We start from the raw sequence: 11,082 nt of genomic DNA on the forward strand, positions 1-11,082 counted from the left end.
AAGCCCCGCCTAATCCAGGAACCCCTGGTGTCACCCTGCCCTACACAGGGACCCAGAGAACTCCTGGGAAAGGGGGTACTCTTGGGAAGAAGCTGTGGCTGGGTGGACCCCTGATCTAACCCGTTATCAGCACACCCCCTCGCACTTTTGTTTCACCCCTGACAGCTTCAGTCTATCCCGGCCTCACCTCCACTTTCCTGTCCTCTGTCTCCTGCTTTAGCATGGAAGGGAAGTCCTACCGAAGATCTAAACTGTAGCCCTCCGGCTTTCCCCAGCCTTCCTCCTGATCTCCCTGCCCTGGGAGGCCCCGCAGTCACCTGGCCCAGCATCCCTCGCTGTGTGGCTGAATCTGAGGTTCAGAGAGGTTAAACGCTGACCTGAGGCCACACAGCCAGACTGAGACAGAATAGGCCTCCCTCTTCCCTTACGCAGCTCTGACCCAGCCAGTCTGAGCAGACGCCAAGGCCATACAATTGTTTGGGTTTGGGGGCAAGGGGGCTTATTATGCTGGCGGCACTGAGGGGCCAGCAGTGAGGACATGCGCGGGAGAGTGTGGCCCCAAGGCTTAATCCCTGTAATCAGCGCTGTGGGCAGAGATGATGATAGGCCGGACTTCTGCAGGCCCTCCTGCAGAAGGCCACAAGGGCTGGCCCTCCTTCCCTGGTCAAACAGCACCCCCCTCCCTCCCCAGGTCTCCAGCACTGCTGCCTGCAGCCTTCGTCTGTCTGCTGTGTCTCCTCCATGAGGCCTTCCAGGTCCTCCTCTCCTCAGGAGGCAGCCCCTCCCTCACACTAGCATGTCCTGCTTCCTCCCCCAGTCTCCTCTGCTTCTGTGTCAGCCCTGAGGCCCCCCTGAATTGAGGAAGGGAGAGTCCAGACTTTATAGGCGGAGGTATTACTTTATTCAGGCAGGGAAAAGCCAGATGGGGCTACAACATGGCAGGCATATGGGGGGTCAGGACATAGAAGCACCCCCTCACCACCAGTAGCCATCAGCCAGACATCCCATGAGGGTGCAGTGAAGAAGGGCAGAGCTGGTGAGCCCTGGCGCATGGACCACCACGGCCCCCTCCCCATGGAGGAGCCACTGGGCCCCTGGCCTTTTCCAGCTGATGGGATGGGAAGGAAAGGGAGTGCAAAGAAAAGGGGGGGCCTAGTCCTACAGAGATTCAGTTGGCTTCAGCCTCGTGGGACAGTGCAGGCCGGATGTCCCCCTTAGCAGGGTCCAAGGGGCTGGTTTCTATTCCCAGAGCCTGCATTCTTGGAACGGGTCCCTTTGCCACACCCATTTCACCTCGGCTAGCCAGGCCTCTCGGACAGAAACCACGGGTCAAGAGATAAGTTAAGGGTGCTGCCTCCGAGCAGGGAGGGGGCTTGGGGATACCCCCCTGCCCAAGACCTCAGTGCAGGAGGGGGTGCTCTTCCTCTAGTCCTCCCCTGAGGACCAGGAGTCTCCATCTCCCTCTCGCTGACTGAACTTCAGGAGCTGGCCTTGGCCCAGGTGAAGCGGAGCCCCTGCCCAAGGGGTCTTCAGGGCACCCCCCTCCTCCTCCTCCTCCAAGGGGCTCCCTCGGTCACCCTCAGGGGGCCCCGGTTTCCCCTGCCTTACTCCCTCAGACTGCTCCAGCCCGTTCACCACACCCCCATTCACATGCTCCAACTCTTCCTTCAGGCTGGGGCCCTGGCCATTGACACCACCAAGGGGGTCCCCTGCCTCCAAGCCCGTGTCCTCCACCGCACTGAGGGTCCCCAGAGGGCCAGGGACTTGGCCCTCCCTCTCCAGGGGAATAGCATCAGACTCCTCCTCTGATCCTGAGGCCTCCGTGCTGTCCTGGGACTCAGTCTCCAGGGCAGTCATGGGGGCATCAGATGCCGCACCCCTCAAGCCATCATCCCAGGGGACACTGACATCCATGGTCTCAGACCCCAGGAGGTTCCCTCTCTGAGGGCCACTCAGGGCCGGGAGGCTGCCCACAGAGGGCCCTGTCCCCCACCGCCCTGCCCCTGGCCCCCTCTCCCCTTCTTCATCTTCTTCCTCTCCCTCCTCCCCGCTCTCTTCCTCATCTGCAAATCCATCAGATTCCCCATCCGGATCCCAGGCTGCAGGCTCCAGTAGCAACGGGGGCACCTGGCCTGGAGGTTCTGCCACCTCCCCAGGGACCCCAGGAAGAAGAGAAGCCTCAGTCCCCAAGTCCTCAAATTCTTCCGACAGCTCAGAGTCATGGCCACGTTCCTCCTCATCTCCTCCCTCCTCCTCCTCTGAGGGATGGGCCCCAAGGCCCTCAGAGGCCAGGACTGCAGGGCCCCAGCCTTCCTTTCCAGTCTCCTCTTGAGGGGAGGGCCTCTGCTCTCCAGCCAGGTCCCACTTGGGGGAAGCAGGGGACCCGAGGTAGAGGCCCAGGGGAGTGGAGTCGGGAAGGGTCTCCCCTAGCTCATCAGCCTCACTCTCTTCTCTGCTCTCCTCCCCCTCCTCCGAGAGGCCTTCAGGGATTCCCGCGGAGCCCATATCCTCCTGCTCACCCTCCACCTTTCCCAGGACCTCAGCCCTGCCTGCCAGCCCCCAGCTAGCCTCTTGGCTACCCTCAGCCAGGGGCTGGGGCCCAGGGGCATCTTCAGGGATTGGGATGGGTGAGCAGGACTCAGTGGGCCGTGGGCTGGGTGGCCCCAGCACTGCTTCGGCATCCTCCTTTGCTCCCTCGGAGCTCAAGGGCCTGGGTTGAGGTGTATCACTTCCATCGCAGCACGAGGTCTCAGCAGGGAACATCTCCTCTGCTTCCTCAGGGGCATCAGGCTCAGACTCCTCCCAGCCCCTGGCAGTGTCCAGCGGGTCTCTGCTCTTCCTGGGCAGTGTGGAGAGCTCTGGCTCCAGAGCAGCTGCCTCCTCCAGCTCCTTTCTGGGCCCTTCCAAGCCCTGTACCCTCTTTGCCTCCAAACCTTCCTCCCCCAGGGGTGGCTCCATCACCTCCTCTCTGGCCAGGCCGCCTGGGTCCTCCAGCCCTACCGCCTCCTGCTCCGGTCCCTGTTCCGCTCCTGCAGTCTCTAAGCCCAAGGCGACCTCTGGGGAGGCTCGGCCATCGCTGGGGGCCACATCCTCACCTTCCAACACTGGCTCTAGCACCTCTGACATTCCCTGGCGAGCTGGGAGGCCTGGGGTCCCCACCTGGTCTGACTGCTCTTCAGGGTCCTGGAGGCCCTCAGTGCCTCCCACCCCACTGGCTCCCTCAGCTGAGACCCTCTGCTCTTTGGGCTCGGAGCTCCCTAGCTGCCCCTCACCTGGGCTCCAGGCCTTGCCTGTGGCCGTCAGCTGCAGCTCCCCTTGGTCTACAGCCTCCCCCTTCCCAGCAAAGCTCTCCCATTCCCTAGGTTCCATCTCTGCCTCGTCCGCACTGTCCAGTTCAGGTCTCCCAGGGGGCGTTTCCTGATCCAGTTCTTGAGCCCCCTGCACCGTATCTTCCCACTTCTGCAGATGTGCAGAGAGTGGCAGCTCCTGTCCCTCCTCCTCCAGGGACCTTGGTAGCTCTGAATTCTCTCCCTTCTCCACGTTCTCTTCCTCTTCCAGATACCTTTGACTTCCCTTGTCTACCTCCTCTGGAGATCTCATATCCTCTACACTCTGCCCTCCCAGAGAGCTCAGTGATTTCTGAGTCTCCTTTTCTAGGGGTCTCAGTGTCTCTTGGTTCCCTTCCACAGACCCCAGTGGTTCTTGACTTTCCTTTTCTAGAGGTTTCAACATTTCCAGGTTTTCTTCTCCTGTAGGCTTTAGTGGTTCTAGAGTCTCTGTTCCTAAAGATCTCACTGCCTCTACACTCTCTTCATTTAGGGACCTTAATAAGTCTTGATTCTCTTTTTCGAGAAGTCTATCTATCTCCTGGTCTTTTCCAAGAGACTTTAGTGCCTCTGGTTTCACCTTTTCTAGAGGGCTCAATGTCATCTGGTCTTCTTTTTCTAGAGACCTCAGTGGCTGATTCTCTTTTCCTAGAGGTCTTGATGTCTCCTGGTCTTTTTCTTCTAGAGATCTCAGTGGCTCTAGATTCTCTTTTGCTAAGGGTCTCAATGTTTCCTGGTTCTCTACGTCTTGACATCTCAGTGGCTCTTGCCTTTCCTTTTCTAGAGCTCTCAATGACTCAAAGTTCTCCTCTTCTAGAGACCTCACTAATTCTTGATTTTCCTTTCCTGGAGATAAAAATGCTCCTACATTTCCTTGAAGAGACCTCATTATTTCTTGACTCTCCTTTTCTGGTGATTGCAATGTCTGTGGGTCCTCTCTTCCTATAGGCTTAAGTACTTCTAGAGTCTCTTTTTCTAGAGGTCTCATTACCTCCATCTCCTTTCCTTCTAAAGACTGCAATAACTCTTGATTCTCCTTTTCTAGAGTTTTTAGTGTTTCTAAGTTCTCTTCTTCCAAAGACCTCAGAGATTCCTGATTCTCCTTCTCTAGAGATCTCATTGTCTCATGGCGCTGTTTTTCCAGAGAAATCAGTGGCTCCTGAATCTCCTCTTCCAGAGACTTCAGAGTTTCTTTTTCCAAAGGACCCAGGGAGTCTTGGATTTCTTTCATGTCCAGATCCCCCTCTTCTTGCCATGTTTCCTGCTGCAAGCTGCTTATTACTTTGACCTCTACAGCTGTTTCTTTCTCTGCCAGCCCCCAGATTTGTCCTTCCCCTTCCTCCTGGAATCTGCTAGACCCACTGGGTTCTCCATCTTTGGCCTCTAAACTGGGATGGTCAGGGCTGAGGGCTGGAGCCAGGGAGGCATGATCTTCAGAGGACTGGCCTGGACTGGGCTCTTGTTCCTTGCCCCCAGGCTCCTCTGGTCCTGGCAGGACGCTGGCAGGGATGGCCACCTTGGCTTCAGCCCACACCGCTTCTGGAACCTGTTGCACCCCAACCTGTGGCTGGGGCAGGGAGAGAGGGGCATCCTGGGCTCTGATCTTGGCATCTGTGGCAGGGCGGGGAGCCTGAGGTGTGGGCGGAATGGGGGTGCTGGCCGAGGTGGGGGCATGGCCCTGAAGGAGCTCCTGGCTCTTCAGGAAGCCTGGCACAGGTGTTTCAAGGGTATCAGGCAAAGACGAGGAGAGGGGAGTAGGGCTCAGCACAGAAAGCAAAGGTCCCAGACGCCGGCCTTCTGGGGTCCCAGGGAAATGCAGCTCCAGCTTAGGGTCTGGAAAAGTAGAGGGGAAGGAACGCTGTCAGCACATACAGGTTGGGGGTGGGGCAGGGGAGCAGCTACCACTTCTGGCAAGAGGGTCCTGCTCCTGCCTTTTATGGGCTGGGCTAAGAGTATGCTCGCTGCCGTGGAGGACCACGGTGTCAAGACTTAAGACTGCTGCTTTTCAGGAAAGGCATCGCTCTGGGTGTGAAGAGGAAAGAAAGGTAAAGTTTTGGGGGGACCTTGGCCCCTCCTCTTACCCAGGAAGCTGAGGGAAGCCTTGGAACCGCTGCCAGGTGTCTGCAGCCGGGAGTTCTCTGCCTCTAGGAGGGTTCTGGGGACAAGGGAGGAAAAGCTGGGTCAGCCCTCTGCCCACAGGCCAGCCGGCAAGCCAGCCAGGCAAAAGTCGCGGCTGAGCATGTGCGTCCCTGGCCTGGCAGGCTATCTCTTCATTTTCACCACTATCACACAAAAGCCACATGCATACTTGGCTCTGCACATGAAATCACATGGTCACATCCCACAGATATCACCCATTTGGTCACACGGAGTCACACACTTATGTGGGACACACAGCTGGACTCACAGACACACAAGCAAATTCCCACACAGTCCACACAGTGTACACACACACCCACACATTGCTTAGACTAGTCCCCTCCCAACCCCAGGCCTATGACCTCATCCTCCGGGTGGGGGGCCGATTCTCATGCTAATTGATGCCTTTGTCCACACTGCCATCTGGAGGGTCTGAGTAGGGGGCTTCCCAGGGGAAGTGGGAATTCTCAGGCCGTTCCCATGGGATAGGCTCCCTCCTCCTTCTCCCCCAGGGCCCCCAGAGCTGGTTCTAGACAAAAGCCAATGAATTCAGCTCCCTCTCTCCAAATCCTTTTCATGCCTCAAAACCCAGGTTAAGCCTGCACAGTCCTCTCCCCTCAGTGGTTTGATTTAGGGGTCAAGGCCCTCATCTTGAGATCTCTAAGTACTCTGGATCCCAAGCCTTTCAGGGCAATGGAGGTTTTCGCGTACACGCCCCTGCCTTAGTGCCCCACGGGGACTGAGGAGGAGGGGGCCGATTGCGGGGGAGGGAGGACCAATCAATTCAACAAGTTATCCTGAACATCTATCTCCTCTGTGCTCTACTTCATGATCTCTGAGTCTGGTTAGTGTTTTCTGTGGTCTCACCTCTGTCCTTCTCGATGCAGCCTCACGCTCCCTGAGCTCTGTGCCCCATGGAGGTGGAGGCCCTCTCTTCTTCATCCCTAGATCCTCACCGACCTTCCCTCTCTGGGCCCGGCCTCCCCTCCCCTCCTTAACCTGTCCCAGGGCCCCTGCTTTTGTTTGCCTGTGGATTCTGGGGGCACTGTCCTCACAGCCTGTCTAGCCCTGGCTCCACCCTGCAGGCTTGGGGTACGCAGCCCTTCACAGTAGCAAAGCCCCTTCCTCAGGCTTCATCAGTGGATCCTTGGCTAACCAGGCCAGTTTCCCAGAAACTGGGTTTGCCCAAGGCCACAGAGCCAGAGAAGCAGCACTTCCTTGGTCTCAACCTTTCCTGAGCCAACAGGGAATGTGGTCAGTAGAAGGGCTGGGCGGGGCCAAGGCTCGAGAGAAGCCAGGCCCCAGGACATTCAGGATGGAAGGGACCTTGGCTGTCACCCAGCCCATCTCCCATCCTCCCGACAAGGAGACTGAGGCCCAGGTCAGGTGGCAAGTCAGTGCCACGGGCCCACACCTGCAATTCCCTCTTCCTGAGGCTGCTCAAGGATGTCACCCTCTCTGTGTGAGCACACACACAGAGACTGGGCCTTTCAGCCCCTTGGGGTAAGGTTCTGGATCTGGGTGACCCACACGTGTCCAGCCCTCTCCTTTGAGGCTGTCCCACTCAGCTGTATCACCTCTCCTTGGGGGATCTCCTGGGCACGGGATGCTTCTCTGGTCCTGAACCCACGAGAGAGCAGGTGGGCTTAGGTGGCACACATCGTTGTGTGGAAGGGATCAGCCTAGAGTCACAGGACTGAGCAGTGGCAGAGCCTCCACCACCCGTGGCTCTGGGCCTCTTCAGCCAAGGAGCCTGCCCCTGCATGTATGCGTGCATCTGTGTGCCTGCATGGGTCAGGGTCAACCTGTACCTGTATGTGGCCACCTCCAAGCTGAGGGACATCTTGAGGTGTGCCAGCTGCTGCCGACCTTCCAGGACCTGGGCGATCTGGCTCTGTAGGCCCTGTTTCTCCTGCTCCAGGGCCTCCACGGACAGCTGCAGAGCAAGCCAGAGGCAGTCAGTGAAGGGACGGGGTCCTTCTGCTAACGTATCCCCATTGGCCACTGCAGCAGCATTTTTTGCTCCCTCACTTCTCTGCAGAGCGGATTCCGGCCTCCCCTACCCCACTTCCCGCCCAGAGAACCCCTCCCGAAGCCCCCGAGAAGAGCACAGCGGCCCCTCTCAGCCCTCTCCCACCGCCTGGCTCCTCCTCTGAGAATGCTGATTAAATGGTAGCACATGCTGCTCAGAATTCAGCTCCCACAGGAAGGGGGAGGCGAGGGAGGAGAGGAGATGGCTTACAGAGAGGAGGAGAAGGAAAAAAGTGGAAGCAGAAGGAAAAACGATTAATCACCAGGCCTGGAGCCTGCAGGATTGGAAGCCAAACAGCCCGGGTCCCAGTCACTGTCTCCTGCTCCCCATGCTAGGCCCCCACCCCCTCCACTTCCCACATGTTCTGGAATCTTTCTCCTCTGAAGGAGGGGGGGGGTCATGGTGAGACCTCTGTCTGGCCCAGGCAGGAGGCTGTTTTCTCAGCTGCTGGTCACATCTGCGCAGTGTGAGGGGGAGCAGCTGTCCCAGGCCTCTGGAATGTGCTCAGGAGCCGAAAAGCCCAGACAAGGGAGAGAAGGGCTGGTGGCTCCCCATCCAGGGCCCCTCACCCTCTCCTGTCAGGGGGAGGAGGGCAGTTGGGAACTTGTAGACTCTTGAGTGGCCAGACCATCAGATCAGCACTGAGAGGGAAAGTTCTGAGCATCTTCTGAGCAACAGCAGGGCCTAGGGAGGGGTCCAGGGGCCATCAGGGTACGAAGGTGCCGCTTAGACAGTGAGGAGGCTGCTGCAGTCTTGTGCCTGTCTGCCCTTCGAGGGGGTGTGCTTTGAGGTCTGAACCTCCATCATTCCAGCCCTACACTAGACAGAGTTGTGAAAGTCTAGGACAGTGGCACCAGGCATGGTTTTCTAAGAAGTGGCCCCTGAATCTGCAGCCACCACACCCCCGACTTCCCACTCCCTTTCCCAGGTCTCTGATCCCCAACGGGACTTCCTGAAGCCTTGTCTTGCCCAGGCCCCCAGGCTTCCTCACCTGGAACTGCTCAGTAGCCCGCAGCCGCTCCTGCCAGCGGCCCTCCAACCTCTGCTCCAGCGCGGCCCTGCGCTCCTGGAGGCCGCTGCGCTCCGCTTGGAGCTGCTGCAGCTTCAGCCGACCCTCGCGGGCGCCCTGCAACGCGTGGCCCAGCCGCTCGCGGGCCTGGCCCAGCGACGTCTCCATGTGCGCCACGCGCTCCTGGTAGCCGCGCACTGCCCCGCGCCACGCCTCGCCCAGCCGCAGCGCCAGCTCCTCAACCTCGGGGGCCGGCACGGGGGGCCCGCGGGGCGGAGCGGGGCCGCGGGGGGCGCAGGCAGCCTGAGCGTTCAGGCCCGCGCGTTCCTCCTCGTGCGCCGCGCGCAGAGCCTCCAGCTCGCGCTCCAGCTCCGCCGCCTGGGTGCTCAGCCAGGCCTGGGCGCACTTTTCGGCCTCGACCGCGCGCCGGCTGCGGGCTGTTTCCTCCGCGGTCCGCTCCCGGGCCAGCCGCAGCTGCTGGCACCGGCTCGCCACGCCCTCCACCTCTTCTTCCAGGTTGTCGCGCGCCACCTCGGCCGCGCGCTTCTCCCGCCAGCGCTGGTCGACGAGGGCCCGCAGGGCCGCCAGCTCGTCGTCGGCACGGGCCCTCCAGGAGGCGTCCCCGGCCTGTGCCCGGAGACCCCCGAGCTCCGCGCTGAGCAGCTCATTCTGCTCCTCTAGCGCCTTGACCCGGGCCAGGTAGGCCTCCAGGCGCCGGTTGAGCTCCCACATCTGAAAAGATTCCTCCCCCAGGCAGCCCTCCATCCTGCCCGTCTGATCCACCGAAGGTGGAGAGAGGCGAAGCACCGGGAGAAGCCAGTAGCTCTCAAAGCTTTTAGGACGGAAGGGTAAAGAAGACGGATGGGGACAATGACGGGGCGGGGCGAGGAGCAGCTGAAGCGACTGAGAGTCGGGAGTGGGAGCGAGGCTATTCATACTCCCGCCAGCCTGGCGGGAAAAGGGGCGGGACCCAGGCCTTAACCCCTTAGAGTTCAGAGAAACGACGGCAGCCTTTGTCCCTGTGCCCCCGGTATGCTGGAGAGTGAAACCAAAGGAAAAGCCATGCCCAGAGAATCCGATCCGATGGTGGCTTTCAGGGGGAAGAGGCCATGAGGCAAGGTCAGAACCGCAGATGTAAAAGCCCATTAAACACAGAACTGAGCCTGTGGAGGGGGTGCCAGGGGATTCAGTCCTGCGAGGGGGTGCGAGTCTCAGTTACTCAGCGCATCCAAGAGAGCTATCACTTACTGAATTCCTCTAAGACTCAGTTTCTTCATCCAAAAAATGGGAGTGATGATGGAACTGTCATGGGACTGTTGAAAGAATAGATGTGGGCATGTTTTTCGTAAATAGCGAAGGCTCACCCTCCTGAAATACTGGAAGAAGGCAGCATTGCAGCGAGAAGTTAGAAGAGACATTGCCTGGAACACAAGAACAAATGTGCCCTACTGGGAAACACCCCATATGCACACACACCCTATTTCCTCAGTCTCCGCCAGGAAACGGAGAGAGCAGGCAAAAGGATGTTCTCCCCATTATTCACCTCCATCCTTTCTACTCATCTTTCATATAACCTGAGGTGCATATACCCACTTTTTAGGTAATGGAAGCCCCCGCCCGCCCCGCCAGTTCGCAGGGAAGGACACCCCATCCTGGCCTCGTTGTCAGGGATTTTTGGGCAGAGGGCGCCCCCTGGTGGCTCGCAGACCGGGCCAAGAAGAGGAAGCAGAAAGAAGAGGCATCTTTTGTCACAACTAGTCCAAATTTATCGAGCCTTTGTAATATGCCAGTCATGTTCTAACATTTTATTTACGTTATCTGACTGAATCCTCAAAATATACCTTTGAGCGTTCCACAGTTCAGGAAACGAAGAGCTCACTGAGGGCGGGAGTAGCTGGGAAGGCCTTCTGGAGGAGGAGGGGTCCTTGAACTGGGTAGTGAGGGAGGTGGAATTTGGGGTTTGTAGGGTAAAGGGGAAGCAGGGTCCGAGGGAGAGGGCCAGAGATAATGAGACTGAGGGGGGTCTTTGGGGAAGGAATTTCTGCTCATGTAAATCCAATTTAGCTCTACAAGTGTTCATTGAGACCTACTATGTGTCAGCACTCTGTCCCAGCCCTGGAGGAGCACATGGTTTGGTAATGTGAGGGCAACAGCAATGGTGGTGGAGGTAATATTATCATAATACTTAGCACCTGAGCTATCCACAGAGACCTGGGGGAGCACAGATAATGGAGAAGGTTTTCTGGAAAGGGGGTACAGCAGGGTCAATGACCAGGAGGCCATCCCACCAGGCCAACTGGACTTTGAATTCACTACCATATGTGGAGCAGAAAGGGAGGGGCCGGTGGGCGTGGAGTGGGGGGATTGACTGAGACTGAGTGCAGACCGGGAGGCTGAGGCTTCTCCATCCCCACATTACCTCACAAATCCTGCGGTTTGGTTTGGGCTGGGGCATCCCAAAAGTTGTGTCCAGGGGAGGTCACTTGGCATCTCTCCCTCCTCTTTCTCTTCCTGGCTGTGGGGAGAGAGAAGCTGAATACTTGAGATCCCTGGGATCCTCCAAGGGGGGGGGTCCC

General features: G+C 58.6%; 1 protein-coding gene across 1 annotated transcript; it reads right to left on the bottom strand.

The window, feature by feature from the left end:
* Positions 1 to 878: 878 nt before the first annotated feature.
* NES (nestin) lies at positions 879 to 9,414 on the bottom strand. Its single transcript, XM_032649636.1, has 4 exons — positions 8,489 to 9,414; positions 7,277 to 7,401; positions 5,408 to 5,481; positions 879 to 5,159 (listed from the first exon to the last, which is right to left on the bottom strand). The coding sequence occupies exons 1-4, from the start codon at positions 9,269 to 9,271 to the stop codon at positions 1,426 to 1,428; spliced, it is 4,716 nt and encodes a 1,571-aa protein (XP_032505527.1). The 5' UTR covers positions 9,272 to 9,414; the 3' UTR covers positions 879 to 1,425.
* Between the last annotated feature and the right edge of the window lie 1,668 nt (positions 9,415 to 11,082).

The sequence above is a fragment of the Phocoena sinus genome, chromosome 1, assembly GCF_008692025.1.
Source record: "Phocoena sinus isolate mPhoSin1 chromosome 1, mPhoSin1.pri, whole genome shotgun sequence".
Lineage (NCBI taxonomy): Eukaryota > Metazoa > Chordata > Mammalia > Artiodactyla > Phocoenidae > Phocoena > Phocoena sinus.

What these genes read in the sequence shown, in the direction of transcription:
- NES (XM_032649636.1), bottom strand. Translation starts at nt 9,271, where the DNA reads ATGGAGGGCTGCCTGGGGGAGGAATCTTTTCAGATGTGGGAGCTCAAC. An exon ending in GGGCTACTGAGCAGTTCCAG is followed by an intron (nt 7,402 to 8,488) that starts GTGAGGAAGCCT and finishes CTTGCTCTGCAG; the next exon opens with CTGTCCGTGGAGGCCCTGGA. An exon ending in GGCTTCCCTCAGCTTCCTGG is followed by an intron (nt 5,160 to 5,407) that starts GTAAGAGGAGGG and finishes CTACTTTTCCAG; the next exon opens with ACCCTAAGCTGGAGCTGCAT.